We start from the raw sequence: 20,013 nt of genomic DNA on the forward strand, positions 1-20,013 counted from the left end.
TTCCCTCTCACTACGTGGTGAAATATAGTTCAGCTTATAGAAAAATGAACGCTAAATATGTTCTGTAAGGATGAAGCATACTGAGTTTTTCTTTTTATGTTACAGCTGCATTCTGTGATGTTATTGGTTGCTGGATTCACAGGGCGGAGCTAATTAAATAAACAGTATCTCTCGACTTCATAGTATTGTGGATCGGTTAGCAGACAGAGTTAGTTAGTCATTCGATGATGTTTGTTTCTTAAGCTATTTAGCGAGACCTCGTCGTTGAATGGTAGAATGATTACGTGTAGGCCTACTTGTATCTTACTGATCGGGGATGTTAAGCTCGTCTAAAATTTTTTAAAAATTAAAACCGTGTCTCAAAGAAAGCTCAACACTTCATCATAAAAAAAATCAACTGGTTGACGCTGGAATAATTACTGTCAACACCGAAAACCTCACGAAACCGTAAATACAAAATTTAGTGTTGTTTATTGTTAAAGCAGATGGTACATATAGTTACCACATGGCTTTAAAGGGTTAAGGAATCAATCATATTGTACATAATGCAATATCACAGTCATTGTATAGGTTAAGTTATGGGGACTTCTGATGAATTTCTCACATTTTTATATCCTCCTCCAAGAGTATCAAGTTTTCCTTTCTCGGACACTGCTACAGAAGTTTTCTTCCTCAAAGATGGACAAATTCCTGTGTTTTCGACGTATTTCCTCAGAATTGTCAAGCATTGTGGACTTTTACGTAGATACCAACGTTAAGAAAATGTCTCCATCCTCATAACTGAAAACAACATAGGCATCTTCACCGCCATGAGAACCTCAAATTTCACTTGGTTTTGTACTATGCAAGTGTTGCATAAGTTATAGATCATTGTTTTAATTTTTTCATTAAACAAGTAATTTAAAATAACGGAGTCATTCTTTTTTCACTTTTTAATAGGTATATCTGCAATACGTGACGAATAAAAAAAAATCTTGTCTCACGTGTCAGATCGTGAGGTTATCACAGAGTCGAGGACACGTCCAGTGGCCTTTCACAAATTGGATATTTAACCGTGAAGCCACACTAAAAGTCGCTGTGGAATTGTGGCTGTCAGACACTGTTCACACATTAGACGTAGTTTCTGTTCTTTTTTTGGGGTTACATAACTCGAAGTATCCCAGTCCTTATTTAGACCTAATGTCTTTACAGTGCTCAGACTGACAGACTGTCATTAATTCGACTAGAAAATTGCCCGTCAACAATGACGGGAAAATCTAAAGTTGTGTTTAAAAAACAAATTTTTATTCAGAAGTGTAATAAAGAAACGTGTAAAAAATTAAAATCATTACTTATCTTTACTCAATTGCGAAATCTTCGAAGCGTTAACACGCAAACATGTTTTGCTACGTTGTATATATCAGGCCATGGATGAGTGAACAGTCTGTGGTCAGTGCATTGTTTACACAAAGCGGCGTATAAAATTAAAATTAAGTAATATATCATTATTTATCTTTTCTTAATTAAATATATAACAAAATTTCATGAATCCGAAGTCTCAAATATGATCTTATATTGAGGTTAAAATAAATGTGCGTAGTAGGCCACCATCATAACAGCATTACCATGAAAAAAGTTATAATATTATTCCACAAAGTCCTAAATCCTTTAACAGAAAATGTTTACAAACAAACCAACCAACCAACCATCAAACATTACTTAGATACTACGCATTTTTAACACTTTCCATAACATCAAGCAGACATGTTATTAAAATTAACGAATACTCTTTCTAAAAGACGTTTGTATTGATAATTTCTGAGGAAAATTTATTTCTCCTGATGTCTGATGCTGCTATAGTCTAGTTTAGATGCTTCAAAATCGCGAAATTTCAGGTTCTCACGGCGGTGAATTTTAAGACTGCTATCTTGCGGGTTGTTGCGCCGTGTAGTCTGGTAGAAGTTTGCCGACGTTACAGAACACAGTCATCGTCATCCTCGCCGTTGTGAGAACGACAGATCGTATACCCTTCAAGATGCGTTCGCCACAGAGATCTGCCGGTCGCTATTATTCGCACAGCGAACATAACACAATTTTGTCCTGAACATTGGCAGCAACTCGTGTGAGAATCACGTCCGCCTTATCAGGTCACGTGAGTTCCTTATCTGAAGCGATATCAATCAGAAGACAGCCATCTTCAGACTCACTGCCGTGAAAAACTCAAACCCTATACGATATCAATCACATCTCCCGCCTCAGATATCCTCTAGGATGACACAATTTTCTGTGTGGTTGCACTGGGTTTCTGCAATTATGTTGAAGCAGGAGTCGAATGAAACAAGGTCTTAGACCTGTCAGTGCTATGGTTAACTTTCAGCGAATCTATAAAATAAAAAATCAGCCTGTTGGCACTGTACGCCATCCTCTAAGTGTGTAATATATATTATGTCCCAGAAGGCCCTGAAGTTTTCTCAAAATCAAAGCAGTTTATGATAATTCTTGTCCTTTAGTTTTCGCTGCTGGATTTCAATGTTTAATTTCTTCTTTCGGGGATAAGCCTAATCGAATCCTGAGAACCATCCAACATCTGCAATGTCTGACGAAACGTTGAGTAATTCTCAATATTCGACGTGGTTCAAACGCCAGAGCCGAAGTTACACATGTTATTGTTGTTTTTACTGATCTTCAGATTTTTTTTAATATACATTGGCTGACACCAGTTTACGAACTGAAAACACATTTGTGCAATTTATTACTATTCAAATTTCACCATGAAACACATCTCTGCGACTTTTTCCAGATACTGAATTGTCGAATCATTATAAAATAACAATAGCCCTCAGGCCAAGATATTCGCTTATTCTCAGTCAATTTGGTGAGTGATTCAGCGCCAAATGAGATGCCAAGATTAATCTGTAAAATGAAGTGTAACGAATGTGTAAGGTTGCAGCCGCTACCTGTTCAGGATTGCCCTACGACCGGGAACACTGAGGCAACTCAGATGTTGAGGCTTAACCGTTCCATGAAGAAACTGTTCGCGGTTAGTCAGCTGATGCGTCAGAAGTATTATCGCAGAAAATAATCTGCTGTAGCATTTTCTAAGCCTGAATTTTTTTTTACCTTTTCCCAAAGCGTTGATATATGACCTCCTTACAAGAGGTCGAAGTTACTGAGAAAAATCAAGACAGTCTTGGCTGTTGTGTGGTGGCCTCGGGACTTCCGCGGTGGTACCGCTGACCGTGAGAGAGCAGTGTTCGTTTTTGCCAGTCATGCTGTTTGCCTTTTTCTTGGTATGACTTAGTAAAGGGAATGGGCATATTTCTATAAACCTTTGCCTGTAGGCTGTAAAGACTGTTTGATGAACTTCTTTTCGAAATTGTTTCTGTCTTTTGTCATCCATTCACTGCAATCACACTTCAATATTTTATATATAGCCACATTTTAAAATGGTTAGTGCTTTTACAGCTGAGAACATTTAGATAATATATACCTATAAATTGAGTTGATGGTAATTATGTTTTCTTATCGCCTTTAGGAATTTCGTTATCTGAGATAATTATAACTGGGAAATAATGTGATTAAGATTGTTCCCACACACGTTATGGGCTAGTGCAGAAGGGTTGTAAACCTGTAGTTCGCGAGAGTCGCATAAATGTGGACAACATTCAAACGGTTATGATTTAAATAGCTTCTTAGGGTGTGGACTGGATTATCTGAAGACAGAGGCGATGCCTTTATCAGAAAGAAGCCCTTATGGCGTCACAACCCAGGGTTCCATAATGCAAGGGATCCAGCTTTCTTGTGATAGGGTCTAGTGATGGGCTTTTGTGAAGACGGTAATTAATCTCCGGTTTCCATACAAGCAGTGGATTTTTTTAAGAGCTGAGCGAATGTCAGCTTTTGAAGCAGGAATAGGACAATGGGTAGTGTCCAACACAGCGTTGCTGTAATTGCGACTGGTATTTCGAATGAAACATGAATAAGGCCACTTGTCAACAAATTCTTCAGCCAACCTGCCTATGCAGTTGCCTTCTTCAGCATGACCTAGCACCATATAATAATCTCGTTCTTTCGTGGTTCTGCCTCCTACCAGATCGATTTACTGAACCTCATAAAACGCTTACGAGAGCAAGAAAAGTGTAACCAAATTTTTCCTTTTTTCTTCGTCGTCCATTTCTCTTTCTTCATCATCATTCATAATTATTCCTTCCACCCTTCCTCATACTTCATCTTTCTTACACTCTCGTTTCATCGTATTCTTTACTGTTATTATTATCGTCTGTACACTCGAATCATATTGATCACTGAACACTGACGGGAATTCATTCATCAGACTTTGTTTTATTAACATTTCTCGCATAACGCATTTGGAGAAATAGATGCACTTGTGTTCATGGAACAAAAAATAACATATTCTGAAAACAACATTAGTCTTTAATTTTATTGGCAGCTGTAACATACGAGTCGGAATTTTTTTTTTTGCATATCAAGTGACAATCTGTTTGAAAACTGTCTCTTTGTGACAGCAAACTCGAATTTCTCTTCTGGCATTCATACTTTTGTGTATGTACTCATCGTGTTTTACGATCACAGTTTCATTTCGTTGACTAATATAGACCAATCACTCATTCTGCCGTCTAATTAACATCCAAACTAACTAAACATTATAGGCGAAACTTGCCGGATGAAACTTGACAGGCAGATAAACATATTAATTGGCTGACAGAAGGATTAGATTCATATAGTTGTTTAACTTTCATCTGTCTGTCTGTCTGTCTTTTAAACTGGCTGTATGGTTCTCCTGATGTACATGATAATGATTTGGTTTTACAGTTAGATTACGTAACGACGTCATTTCATCTGTACAAGTTATTTAATGCCAAATGATATAAGGTGTGAACTAGTGTGACTTCGTAAGGCAGTAGTAGTGACCCGTATAGAGACACGATCCGGGAATTTTCCTGAAGGGCGAGAGGAAAACCACGAACAGCCACAGGAGTTCATATCAAATTCGAATCGGTTCAAGACCACAAATCAAAATAGTAACCGAATTTGGATAGATTGTGGGTTATATAACGCTGCTGTATCATACGTAGAGGTTATTTGAGATCGAATGCCATGAAATAAGAAACACGTTCGGTGAAATTGAATGGAATGGGGCGAAATCAGTCGTGACCTATTTAAAACCTGCTGGCCGGCATTCGTTTTGAGAGACTGTGGAGGCGAGGAGTTAGGCCTAAGGACGAGATTCGAACCGGGCACTTCCAGGTTGAGTCACTTTGTTCTGCCCGGCCGTGGTGCTAACAGCGGTGATGAGTCGTAGTCTACTTAAATGACAGTCAATAAAACAAAACTGCCTCTGGCTTGAAATCAGAGTGGAGCAATGCTTCGACATCTTGATTGAGGTACGAAAGAGACATCGAGTATCGAGAACTTCCTCAAACAAAGTGATTAGATAATATTTTGTTGACAAATATTACCACATTACTAAACACACATTTAGAAACATTGTGAGGCTGTTGTGAAGTTGCCCATTTGTGTCCTTATAACTGCTGTCTTTCTGATTGAGTGTGATCTGGGTACGGGCATCTTCCAGTACACTACACAACATTTTGTCTCGTCGGATTACTTCTGTTTTATTTCTGACGGTGAATCTGAGATCGTCACTACTTTTTGCCACAATTATGTCGAACTGAGTGTACACTTTTGCTCTGACCAGCCTGCAGGATTCATGTTATGGCTTCTCAAAATCCATGTAACTAGTTTGAAAGGCAAGCAGGCTTCTGCAATCACTGTAAATGCATGCATGGCTGAAGTTTTCAGAAACACCAACGCAAAAGTCTTCGGTTTAGTTATGTAGTGTACTAACAAACAGATAACATATACTTGATTTTAACTGTTACTTGTCGAAGGAAATATTAAGATAAAGTGATGGCATAAGACTTGGGTTATTTCATTTCTGAGTGCTAAAATATATTTTACAGTCTTACGAAGATCGCAACAGTGTCATTTCTCAGAATACGTTTTCTTGAAGAGACGTTCTTTTCAATTACTTTTGAGGAAAGTTTCGTGTGTGTGAATATTTACAGTTGTTCAAATCACCATATCTTGTGGCATTCAACCTGACTGATTAGTTGTTTCTTCTTTAAGCTGGCCACACCACGCTTCGTCTTGCTTGGATGGGATTCATCTGGCTCATATAGGGACCGGTGGCGGGCTCTTGAAAACACGGTAAGGAACTTTCGGTTTCCATGACTATCTGGCATTCTGTTGGCTTCCCAATGAGACCTCTGCTCTAAGAATCAGCATACAAGCATTCTGTATACATGCATCTAACTCTGGTCCTACAGCAAGCAAACCCTTAACATAAATTTGGAGTGGGAAGCGTTAACAGAATGATTAAGAGCAGCAATTAATTGTAGTGAGTTTTTAGTCGCAAAAAGAAATGGCAGACAAACGCTCATTCTGTCGTATTAATTATCAAACATTCCTCGAGGCTCTATAAACTTTCCAGCTCTGCTGCTGTCTTTTGGTGGAGGTGGTGGGGGAACACAGGTTACTGACAGACGTACAGACAGGTGGCAGATACCTGCGCGGAAGTCTTAGGTATATATCACTTGATAAGCGATAAATTTTAAAATTATTGGCTCAGTGTACTTACAGGTCTGAGCTTCACCACTTCCCACTGGACCACGGCAGCAGAACCAAAATCGTGGAAATTACTAACGAAGATCTGATTCACGGTGCTCTCATACGAATGAAAGTAATTCGGCATTGGCATAGCCGCCATGTTTTACGAGGCTACGTACTTGCCTGTAGAGTGCAAAATGCAATTTCATAGTAGCGGCGTAAGAGTGCTAACCCCTCAATAGAAGAAATAGGAGGTTCAACACCTCAGAAACCATTGGTCACGATTCTGATCCACTTCTGTCCACAAATCATCCTCACAAGCACTTCTCCGTTTCCTAAGTTGACATTTTTCACGGATTCCCTGCAGACCGTTTTAAGCGTTGAAGGTAACTGTATTCTGGGATGCAGCACCCTACAGTCTGGTAGATATTGACCGACGTTTCAGAGGAGCTCAATTATGCAGTAATCTCTTCTGGTCAATATCTACCAGACTACAAGGTGCTACATCCCAAAGACAGCCATCTCCGTAATCGTCACTCATTCTATATCACTTTATCCAAATAACTTTTTCTAATGCTTTGTAATTCGTTGCAACCAAATTGTTCTCGGTTTTGCTCCTAGTGTCCTGTGATTGTTGTCTGTTATGAAACTTTTTCTACGTTTATACTATTCCACTGTTTTATTTTATTCTGTTCGTCCCGTTGTTTCTTTTACGTCTATTCTTTATCCACTTCATTTGGCACCAGATTCCACGTAGTCAGTCGGCTAAAATCAAATTTGTAACACTTAACAAGATAAACGTTTTGTGCCGGCAGAGGCCATTGGCAGTGTTTTATTGATGAGAGATTATCTCCCTTGGGGCCTGTCCACTCTGTTTTTACCGAGCACATGGCACGTCCCATAAAAATGCATATATGATGCATTTCGCGCTCAGAATTTTATGACAAGTTTTGAAAAAAATAAAAATTGTGAATTTAAATCGGATGTTTGCCATCAGACACGCCTCATCCGCGTTGTTCCCTACTGTACAAACAGATACGACAGATCTCCGAAACGTCGGCAAACGATCCGCCAAAATATTGTGTCTCAACCGCGTGCTCTGTCATTTTAAACTAAAGAAACTTTTCGACACACCAACGAACAGTTCACAACGTGATCAGCACAATTTTTGTATTTTCATCTTGTTTACCTGTGTTACCTTAATTAAATTGTTCCTACCTCATAAAATTTCATATTTATGTTATATTATATTCTGAACTTTTCCAATAATTCTTAAATTTAATATTTTATTGGACTGCTGACATTTATTACTCGTTTCTGGAAATTACTCTGTTAATTTTTAAACCGTAATACATATTACAATTTAATTTTATAATTAGAAATTATAATGCCGTATCAATAAGCATAGTTCATGAATGCACACACAACTTTACAACAATACGCCCTTTGGTGAATCGTCAGATATTCTAGTGCTCCGTCATATACCACCACCCAAAACCCCAAGAGTACTCACCCAACATCTTGCTGAGATCGGCGTTGTGAAGATCTGGGTTCTCATCTGCCAGCTTCTTCCGCTCCACTTTAGCCCACACCATAAACGCGTTCATGGGTCTTCGAATTCTCTGCTCTTTTAAGGCTTTCTGCTGTTGCTGATGACTGTGGTGATTGTGATGATGGTGATGTTGTCCAGGGTGGACCCCGACTTTAAGTCCAGCAGCACTACCCGCTAAGTTCACATCTCCCGCTGATAGATGGTGCTGATAATTCTGATGGTGTAGAGAAGCAGCAGATCCAACTATATTTCCACCAGGACTTCCCACTAGCGAGCCGTTGCTCAACCAGTGACACTCCTCACTTGGGGTCAGTCTATGATTTAGGGTTGCCGAACCTGGCAGAACGCTAGGGAGCATCGGGGCAATTTGAGGAACTACCATCGCAGTGGGAGAGTCAGTGTCTGTGGCGTATTGATGGTGTTCGTACGCAGGATGGTGGCGTGGGCTGTACAGATGGTGCAAATGGTGCAGAGTTGGCGACGTCGATGGAGAGAGGTTCGAGCTGAGAGTGGACGATGTGGTGCCCCCATAACTGCTGACGTTCACCATTGTCTGCTGGCTCGACGAATCGTGTTCTAACTCCGGCTTGTATTCGTCCAACATTCTGTAACACAAGAACCAGTCTCATCTTTTTACCACAGGGACTAATGGTTATCCTTTCTAAAGATTAATCTATAAGAAACTATATATATATACCTGTGATTTTTTATGAAACTTGAGAATGAGATGGTAAGGTGAAATAAAATGTAGGCCTATACGCACAAGATTTTCATAAAATCATCTCATCCTATAGGCCTGTAACATAATTGGACTTTAGGTTCTCTCGGGGGTGAGTACGAAGATGGTCGTCTTCTGGGTTGTAGCACCGTGTTAGTTTGGTAGAAGTTTACCGACGTTTCAAAGGTCCTTGCTTCTTCCATCATCAGGGAAATCGCCCTGACAGATTACACCCCGCTGTCAGAACCTAGAATCCTACCGAGGAGTGCTGTGTTTCCATTGAGACATGAACCAACATTTTAAGTACTGTTCAGATAAGCTATGGGATTCAGAAGTTTGTTACATTGTTACAGTGACACAGACGACAGTCTTATCGTGGGAACTGAATTCGAATTATTCAGGCCAGTAAACCAACAGAGTACGATTTGCGTCATTGATGAGTTCAAACGTTAAGCTGTCCTGGTAGCAGAAAGCGAACCTTATATGCCCTTCTCGGATGGACGTGTTATTTAATACCGTTATATTAATATTACACATTTCCGATGTCTGAATAACATGGAATTGAATGACTATTGTACGGGTGGTACTAGAATTCTCCGGAGTCTAAATCTTGTTATTTTTATTTCATAGATGCCGCATTGATGTCTGATGTCCTGGCTTCGGCTTCTCACATTGTCAATCCGCGCCTATTTTCAGGCTCATTTCCGTTTTTGGCAACTTTTGAGATTTGAGGTTTTCACGGAGGTTAGAATGGCGATGTTGGTCTCCTGCGCGGGGAATGGATGTTCCTTCCTGCTGTTCTGTGATGACAGAGGCCTTCGGACTCTTTGAATCTCCACCGAGTGTATCTATCGCTTATCTTAATAGTTTTTTTTAATTCTCCGATGTACAGTGTTTGGAATCTACAAACTTGTTTAGCGCTATAAAATATTACTGACATATTTTTGTGGACATAAGCCATTCGTACTGGAAGCAGCAGACTAGCGGTCCCAGGCATGGATGGATATTGTGTTTGTTGAGGAAATAGAAAACATTTCATATTCTATGATGTTTATCAGACCACAGAAGGAAGGAAGAAATTATAATTTTACAAGTCGGTTATTATAACAGGCCCCCTTCCGCCACTAGTCGTAGGATGTGTTCTACTTAATAACGATACGCGGTAAGGGTTATTTCGATCTATATTTCGACCATGGGCGCCGACTGCGTGGATGCACCCATTGAATAAATTTAGGGGTGCCGAGCACCCCCTGAACTTCCCTAGTATTCAGTTTACTTTTTAAACCATTTCTTCATACATATTTTTAATAAATTTGAATGTTTAGTTCCCCTTAACGATTCTCACCTCCGTATTTCTGATAAACAGTGGAACAGGTTGAGTTGTATGTGGTCAGTTTTGTTTTGACTGAGGAGATTCTTGAAATTCAAGAATGGTAGAGGCGAGTAAACTCACTGTATTTCCACACAGTTTGTTCCTTGTGTTTTCAGTGCCGATCCTTTTTCGTCGGCTGCGTCTTCGAATCCGTTAAGATTGTCTGCCGGGAGAATTTGTAACGCAGAACTGGGGAACACCTAAAATTCTATAAAGTCGGCCCGAATGATGACAAATATTTTGTTTGTGTGGACAGATGAGACATCTGATGACATGGTCAGGAATTATCCATGATGAATTATCACAGACATTTATTAAGGAAATGCAATGATTTAATAAGCATCTGATATCATTCCCATAAAATTTCCTTTCTGTGTTACCTTAATCATACATAATACATACCTATACGTGTACATAGATAACTAAATTAAGCGAAACGTCCTTTTAAATTAAGTCAATTTTTTCTACTGCAATCATCTTAATCGTTGTAAAGACAGAGACAGTAACCATATCTGAAATGTCGGTATACTTTCATGAGACTTCAAAGTGTAGCATCCCAGCAGACAGTAATATTTGTAGTGGAAATATTTCTATATATTTATAAGAATTAATTTAGTGTCTGTATTACAGGAAATATCACGGACACTTTTTGTAATCAACATCGTGACTGTATTATATGAAACGCCATACCGCTGATTGTCCGAATTAGCCTTACAGCCGTGTATGTGCAAACCTCGTCTCTTTTGGATGCTGGTACCCAGACGCGGCACTGTTTATGCGTTACCTAATTGTCCGCGTCACTACGGACGTCACGGAAGGCAAATGAAGGACAGCTAGACGCCTGGTGTCAAACGGATGTGAATTTAGTTACCACGCACCACATGAACGAAACTGAAACCCGCTTCAAGCCGAGTTTCATTTGTTTTGTTTAATTAAGAACTATGATTACCAAGGTTAATAGCATTGATATCTGATAAAATGGTTGAGTCGACCTCGTGTAAACTCGATGATATAGTACGAAAAACCATAACGTAGATTTAATTATTTCTTCTTTGGCTTAAATCGTCAGTTAGATTTTGTTACGAGCTTCATTGGATCTTTCTTTGTCTTTGTCTTATTGTTTTCTACAAGGGTAATAGGCGTAGTACTGTAAATAAATGTAAGCTGTGGATGAAGGCACAACGATTATTTTGACAACGGGCGGATGGGATCTTGGTCAGAGCATTGACGATCCTGACAGATGTTTCTTCGTGGTATTTATCAGTCTCTCCAAGCGAATACTGGGATAATATCTTTACGAAGTTCATGAGTGATTCCTTTCCAGCCCTTTTAGTTCTCTTTGGCACATTTTTCAAGTAATCGAGAGATAATAAATTCGAATCCCGACTATGTTCATTTGGAATTTCATGGTTTTAATAAAATCTTCTCGGGCAATCAGCCGCGTTAGCTGGTTACCGTAGTAAACCGACGTTTCGGGAACAAACTCTGTCCCCATCTACAGGGTTCTGATGTGACTGGATCCTCGGAAGTCGCCTGTTTTGTTGATTGTACTCGCCGCGAAAGTCTCAAATCCTATTTCAAGGTTTTACTCCATCTCACCAAGTAAAACTTCGTGTAGTTCTTCAGATGAACCACGACCACTTCCTCTCACATAGTTTCTCATTAATCATCGACCCATGTAATATAATTTGAAGCCACGTAATTTCAGCGTCATAAAGTAACCGAATAAACAACTCATTCGAAGCTAAATACCCTCAACAGTTGATACAGAGTCGTTAAATAAACCGCGAGCTAACCAAGCAACCAGCGCTACTGATTATTTTTCATGGCAAACACACCAAGCGACCTTAGTTCTTACACTGTGAAGAACGCGTCGTAATGTAAGTTTGGAAGTCGGGTAAAAAAAGAAGCTTTTTGCAATTTTGTGGTCCGCTTATGTATTCAAGCGCTCGTTACGATACATTCTTCCATAGTTTAAGGACTAAGGTCACTTGGCATCTTTGCCATAGTAAACAGTCGTTTTCCGTTGGAACTGAAAATATCATAAAGTTGCCCTGACTTTGTTGACACACTGTACGTAACAGACTTCGGACTTTACGACTAACACACCTCCGTCCGCTTGACGCGTGTCTTTAAAACCATATGAAATCATTTACTAGCCGTGATAGCTTCGAGATGTGACGGATTACTGACTCGAAGACCAGGCTTTGAGTCTCGGTGATGACTTGGGATCTTTTCCTCGCCTCAGTACCCCGAATATGAGCCTGTCTCCTTCTACTGGACATCGGGAATACACACGACAATCCGTGAAGCAAAACAATTGCCTGCCCCCTCTCTGATGCCAGAGATTATTAATGTATGGCACTTCGCTTTCATATTCTCTGTACTTCTTTACGGCGCCGTGTCTCGATGTAGGGATTGCTTTATTTCTCCCCTTGACTAGGGCATAATGCCGTCCGTAGCGATGGCCACAGAATTTGAACCGAGGCGTCAGGTACGACGCAGTGTTTGGATGATGGCAGCAGGGCCCAGGCTCCAGTTCCTAACGAATGGCAACGTTACTTGTTCCATGTTGCCAAGTTTGTTGCGTTTTTCAATTTTTTGTTAATTACTGTGACTCGTATCCGTTTTCCTTTCTTCAGGTTTTCAGATCAAAATTTTATCTGCATTTCTCATCTCTTCCAAGCGTCTTATTTGCTTTCCCCATATCACCCTGTTTGATCACTCTTCATAATATTAAGCGAATGTTAGGACCTACAAGCTATGAAGCTCCTAACTGTGTAACTTTCTGCAGAAGAAACAAACCACATGCTCTGTTCCTCATTGTAGCCTACTTTATAAAAATTAAATCTAATACATGTTACAAAATTCTATAGCGGTACATTCAGATCCCGTTAGGAATACAGTCTTTCAATACAACAGGCAATTTGAAGCTTCGAAGTAGACGTAAGCAGACGGTAATTTAATTATTTAATCATACGCTCACAGCATTTTACATGCCCCGCCCCCAATAAGGTACATAAATTAATGGAACATGCAGACAAATGTAATTTAAATAACGTGTGGAACTCTTCAAGTTCCTTCAGCCATTGTCCTGTTCCATAGCAACCCCTATTATGTGTTGCTGTATGCAGAAAATTGGGCGCGAGTAGCAGCGTGTCCTTCATCTGTTCAATCTTCCTAAAGTAATCAATCACTTTTAATTCCTAATGTTGCAGCATATGCCTGATGAAGTGGCTCGGATGATAATGTGAGAGCAGAGCACATGGAATCACCGTGGACGCTCTCCTTGAAGTGCGTCTAATTTAGTGTACCAGTTTCTGTGATTCGCATTCCACGTTGCTTGCGGTAGATCCCACCACCAGTGTTTCCTGTGTGTATTTTCTTAGTTCCTTGTTGACTACAAAGCCCACTTTATATCCTCAAGTTTACCTCAAATTTGCTTCCTTCTACCTAATTTAATTGTATAAATATTAAGATTGCACACAAATTTACTACATGCAACTGCTATTTCTTGGGTCAAAATTTGTTTCCAATCTAGAATACAATAATATGAAAATAGGACGTGTTAAATTTTATATCATTTTCTTCCAAGGAACAAGAGCAGGTAACTTGTGGTGTGGTACCTCGGTTCGAATCTTGACAGTGATTCTCATATAATAGGTTTCGAATGGATGAAGTCGAGACTACTTTTAAAAGTACTTCAACAGATATTAGCTTTAAGTTAAATGTTTAATTTAATAACAAGCTGAACAGATTAAATTACACATATTACGATATTATATTTGAAATACTGATCATAAAAACCTGTATTGGGCTTCATGAATATTTGCGTAAGAAACGTTCCTGTTTTCGATACATGTTATTCCGGTGGTAAAACATTGTGTATTTTTGTAGTTTTATTCGTCTGGCAACCGCACTCCATTACATATTTATTTTAGTGCAACGAGTTACATTTGTAAATATTCATTTTTAGAGGCACAATTTATTATTTTTGGATTCCATAAAAACAGATAATCTCACGACCAGCTGAATAACCATAAATTACACAAGAAATACTCAAACGTGGGTTTAGTTCTGTTAGCTACATGTAAGCTACATCAGGTTTATTAATTTAGTGTGAAACAGAAAATGCTTTCGGTACACTGGCAAGGTTAGATGTCCCCTTGGGCCTTCAAGTGACACGCGTGTCGGCTGATAACGGTCTCAAAGTAACATTTTGGGATGGTATTTTAATTCCATAGAGCAATGTCCTTGGGAAGCTGATAACACACTGGTGACGGCAACTCTCTCTTGCCGAAACTTTTAAAATGTGTTCGAAGTTAACACGTGACAAATTGGCCTGTGTTGAGGAGAGGGTAATGTGATGCAGGCAAGCGTCGTGTGGGAACTCGGCGATACATTTTACAGCAAAAGTGACCTTACTGTAAATACAAATATCCATGTAGCCGTGATTACACTGCCTTAACATCTTTGTAAACTGTGAATTACAAATAGATCATAGGTCTAATTAAATATTTATACCGTATAAAATGGCAGCATATGTTCCGATGATGAAACAGTCTATCCGTTAGCCTGAATGCAGTATACAATACAGTTCGGATAGTGAGATTCCTTCTGCCGAAATTACTACAGGGATTCAGTAGATACAGGGAATTTCTTGGCCTTCAGCGTCGCTGTCGTCTGCTTAAGGAAGACTTCGTACCCTATCGTTAGACGCGCTTATGTTTTGATAACGATATTAGACTCTGTGCAGTAAATATGAGTGGCTTTGTAATCAGTATGTAGCTACTCTTAAAAAAGTGACTAAGCTACGTTGAAACTTTGCATTTCTTCGACGTTCAAGAACTCTTGCACTCATACAAGGGATATGAAATGGACCAGACTGTTTTATGCTATTATTGCCATGGCTTTTTTTATTTCTGCCAAAACACGTAACTTGGTTTTCTTCAGGCTTTAAAACTTAACCACATAATTCTTTTAGTCAGGACAGGAAATTAAAAATATCTTTATCGACAACAAATCGACGTCGACAATTTTTCGCCCAAAATTCTGAAGTCTGTATACTATATGTACCACTCATCTTCATGTTGGTGATGGTAAACGGTGTAAACTGTGAGATTTGAAGTAGGGCATGGACTGACTTATGTTTGCATTTCTCATTTTAATCATTTTAATGCATGTTGCGTATCCTATCCATTTAATCCTTCGCGTGTCGCTGTAAGATATATGACGCATATTTTAGAATTCGCGAGAAAACTGTTGTAAGATGCTTAAATTATTAAAGGATGTAGACCGGATTTTTTACACAGAAAAATTTCAGACTAAAATATATACAATTACAGTTGCACACTTATTCTTATGGTCTCTTAATCCGAGAACATACAAATTGAAAGCTTATAAAACTAAAAAATATAGTGATAAGTAATCTCCTGACTTATATACTTTTAAATAATACTCTTGGGTTGAGTAAAGTCAAGGAAGATGAAGATCAAACAAAGATTTAAGTGCGGCAGACATGACGAAAACAAAGACACTCATAATCATGTTCATGAAGGAAGGACTTCGCTTACACATCCTTTGAATGCGCTTATGGAAAGATAAGTTTCAAATCAATTGCAAAAATGTATTGGCCCTATTCATTCAGATTGTAGTGGCGAAGGACAAGAACCAGAAACAAACTGCATTTATTGTTTTGAGAGCGTCTTTGTGCTTAAATCCGCATGAAAATCGTTTCACTAAGTTCGGAAAGCGTGTTCAGTGAAAATATGCAGAATCACGCCAATAACAGTAGATAATTTTTATTTGCCCCATTCATGTTACGCACGAGATATCTCGCTTAGAAACACTGATCTTTCTGGTCTTAATTTGGCGTTGAAGGAATCAGTTAAAGAAACGCGTACCGTCACCTGGCAACAGCAAAATAAATTGTCTTTCATCACGCGTTAACATGGAAATAGGCCGATAAAAAGAGGAGCCGAATTTTTTAAAATAAAAACCAGCAAAGAAGGGATTAATTTAATTATCATTCTTTGTAGTCACTGACATAGAGCACCAAATTTACGTTTGCAATTTTGTCGGAGGATGGGACTAGTCGGTAATTATCTTTGCTATTTTGCTATTTTGAAGCTCTCGGATACAAGCATTATAACAACAAAATTGTTTCTAATTTCAGAAAGAAATAGTTTGTACTGACCTTTTAATGTCTTCATAGCTTTGTTCTAAACTAACTTGGGCTATGGAACTAATTCCATGAGCAGACCTGTGTAGTCTAATTCAACATTTGCTTACAGTCGTTTCCTCTGTCTGCCTTTACACACATTTTGTCCTATAGACTTTATGAAAATTTGGATTTCTTGAGGAGCCTTTCATTTGTGTGAGGTCAGACACTATCTTATATCCATAATAAAAGGGCTAACGATATTGCTTCCATGTTCAGGAATAAAATCCTGAAGACGGAGGTAGGGTGGTAGTCAGAAACATTTATATCTGCCGAAATTCCACACGTTTCAACTCAGAAGAATACCACAGACATTCATTCAGCCATTCAGCTTTTCTCTACAGTACTGAACACGAAGTCGCAGAAATCTTCGTCATTCTGAACTATTTAAATCAGTTAACATTTTACAACTGTTAGAAACAGAGTTAAAGTTAAAACGGATTTAAAGTGATTTATGTGTAACACGTCTGTTTACCTGTGTACGGATAGGCCTACTCGGAAAACAGAAACACTGAAGATAATAGGCTATCGCCAACTGGTTATGCAGTGGCGTAACATGTAGTGGTCTAGAAGTCAAGTCGAGCGGAAACGAAATATTATTAAATCCCCAACAAAGGCGCAAAAATGATATGGTATTATTATTAATGACCGTAGTATTCGCCACTACTAACACAAATTATTATTATTATTATTATTATTATTATTATAATAATTAACTCTATATTTTCTGAGGACATTGTTACCATGCAAGTGTCTATTGATGTGTTGTGTAATTTCTAGTCACGATTAAATCAAATCTGGTATTTGCTTTAAAATTCGTCTTGTGTATAATGTGCGTATTGAACAGTGTACATTGTTATTCTTATTTTTGTTTCAGGTACGCAGACTTAAAAAAATCACTTCTGTCGACTGTTACTTGTCCCTCATTATGGCCGAGATAATAATTAAGTTGTAAGTAGGCCTATTTTAACTAATTTAAGATAATTATATAATTAATAAACACGTTATATATATATGATTAAATAACAAATATCAATCAAATTCAGGAACATCTCACACATCAACAGCCTATTTAGTTGGGGATAGACATTTTGTTAAAATATAATTGCTGATAACTTCATTAATGATAAGGAGACATGGCCCATAACTTGTAAGTAATATAAAACAAAATAAAACAGCTGGTTAAATAGACTTGTCTTATCCCTTTTTGAAGCATCACTTAGTTTGGGAAAAAAAAATCTAAAACTGTCTGATTTTAAAGGCGACAGATTTCTTTAGTTTCATGGAATGGGAAGTGAGAACATATGTGATGGAAACAGATCAGCTGAAGCCTTCAGACCGCGGGCCCTGAAGCCATAGGCTCATATAAGGCGAAAGTAGAAAGGAAATATTCCTTCAGGAAGGAGTGAGAAATCGTGCTTCAAAATTTAATTACAGCTGAGTAACTAAGAAAGTAAACAACCCTATGAATAAAATATTTGTTGAGAAGATGATAGTGGTTCATCTAGTCGGAACGTTCCCCGTCTTTTATGGAACGCGAATGTTCATTGCCATGTTTTCAACGGCCCTTTACAAATTCCTACACAGCTAAATGAATCTGATCCGGATTCTTCCAATCTGTTTCTGTAAGATCAGTTTTAATATTATCTTCTCATTTACACCTGGGCCGTCTCAGTGGTATCTTCATTTCAGGATTTGGAACCGAGAAATTATACGCGTTTCTCACCCCTCTCAATTTGTGCTGCATACCCAGCTATCTTAACCTCTTGGCTTGATTATGCCAATGCTATTTTGTGTGTTGTAATTAGAAACATTAAGCCGATTGTGATTATGGGCACGAGAAGTGTTTCTCACTCTGAGAAAGAAGAAAGTTTCAGGACGTCCGATAATGTAATTTTTATGAGAATATTTAGTCCTAAGAATAAATACGTAGGCTATTATCAGGAAGAGAAATTTTACGTAATCAGAAACATCTTAACTTATACGTCTCGATAAATATTAGTATATGATTAAATCAAGGAGGATTAGATGGGGAGGGCATATAGGACAAGCGCTGAGGTGATAACAACACGCAAAATATCAGTCGAAATATTTCAAGGCAATATCTAGATGCGCGTGGGAGATTAATGTTCAGATATTAGTGAAATAGTGAGAGAACATGTAGCCGGAATGAATTGGTACAGAATGGGTTAGGATCAAATGGTGGAATTTTGGACCAGTTTCGTAATTATCAATCTTGCAGCATGGAACAAGTTAGATATGTTGGCGCTTTATATTAAAAATCCGTCTCTTGTAACACGACGTTTCTATTTTATGTTGCCGAAAATATTTTGAAGATTTTTGAATCCACGCAGTCTCCTTATAAATACGACCCTTGTTCGTGATATTGTGCGACTTATTTATAAAACGCCAGATCCTTGAGAAACTCATGAGAAAATCATTTACCCTGCAATCAGTTACGTGTGTGGAACATGGGGTTGAGGACCTATGCTTTGTCCACGTGGCCTATTTAATGCAGCGCTTATACACAGGATGTTTCAAACATACGTACACACATTTCAATATGGATTATTTGCCTTTGTGCGTGTACATCTTCATGAGAAACTGTAATTAATCTGTTTCATATTCAGTTATCGGGAAAAGTACTAATGACCTGAAGATTTCTGTCTTCTGGGTTGTTGCGCTGTGTAGTCTGGTCGATGTTTACCAACGTTTCAGAGGTCATACTGCCTCCGTCATCAGGGCGATTCATCGCAGTGCAACAACCCAGAAGACAGAAAGCTTCATACTCACCGCTGTGAAAACCTCAAATCTGACATAATTAATTTCGATATTAAAAACAGTAGAAAGGTTTACTTTAATTTAGGGCATGAGTGTTTAAAAAAATACATTCTGTGCGATTTAAAATATCTCATTTGCCTTGAGGTTCATTTAGACCCTATTTCTGTTACAAATCTCTTAACAGGGCTGTCTGTGTACACTTATTCTTTGTGTCATTGAATCTAAAATCTAGAGTTAATTTGTTCGTAGTTACCTCCGTGAAATAGGCTGAACTCAATTCATTTGATGACCACCCTGACATGTTTCTATGTTCATACGAAGCAGGCATGACTGTCTTACAATTTAAGTCTATAATCCAACATCTGTCGGTATCAACGAGAAACCTTCCACCAATGAAAAGTTTGCGATGTTCTAATTTTGTACCTGTAAGTGTGACAAAATATAGAACGACATCTAGAACTTTAATATATTCGAGACTCTTCAGTATTAATGCTTTGTGTCCCCCACGAGAAGGAACGACATCGTTTCCCGAACACCGTCACACACCGATTGTGTCCGGCACCAGGGGGCAGTACCCAAAAATTGCCCATGTCTCTGCACCTGCTCTCATCTTCCGCTACAACCAACACAGGCCGTGCTTCCGTAGTCAGGCTGTATTTTAATTGCCATCAAGATACTGCGTCTGTTTTATTGTAGTTTTAGTTCAGCTCTTAAGTTCTGATGATTGGCTCTCTGTGAGACATGTAGCCCGCATGTGAGAA

At 38.6% G+C, this 20,013-nt stretch overlaps 2 protein-coding genes across 5 annotated transcripts in view; one reads left to right on the forward strand and one right to left on the reverse strand.

Moving 5' to 3' along the window:
• Positions 1–20,013, forward strand: part of LOC110827061 (uncharacterized) — a 283,738-nt gene that overhangs the window by 181,824 nt on the left and 81,901 nt on the right. For 3 of the 4 annotated variants that reach the window (XM_087342869.1, XM_087342870.1, XM_022058332.2), the window contains exons 3-4: positions 6,130–6,210; positions 17,349–17,422. In XM_087342869.1, the coding sequence (XP_087198995.1) occupies positions 6,130–6,210; positions 17,349–17,422 (155 nt within the window). The remainder of the gene's footprint in view (positions 1–6,129; positions 6,211–17,348; positions 17,423–20,013) is intronic. The other variant, XM_087342871.1, reaches the window with a different exon arrangement.
• Positions 1–20,013, reverse strand: part of Sox15 (Sox box 15 transcription factor) — a 164,959-nt gene that overhangs the window by 139,524 nt on the left and 5,422 nt on the right. The window contains exon 2 of the mRNA XM_022058308.2: positions 8,123–8,766. Within this exon, the coding sequence (XP_021914000.2) occupies positions 8,123–8,765 (643 nt within the window). The 5' untranslated portion in view covers position 8,766. The remainder of the gene's footprint in view (positions 1–8,122; positions 8,767–20,013) is intronic.

Source organism: Zootermopsis nevadensis, unplaced genomic scaffold (assembly GCF_977971745.1).
Source record: "Zootermopsis nevadensis isolate Lab colony 2312 unplaced genomic scaffold, Znev_1.0 Znev_ptg000004l, whole genome shotgun sequence".
Taxonomy (NCBI): domain Eukaryota; kingdom Metazoa; phylum Arthropoda; class Insecta; order Blattodea; family Termopsidae; genus Zootermopsis; species Zootermopsis nevadensis.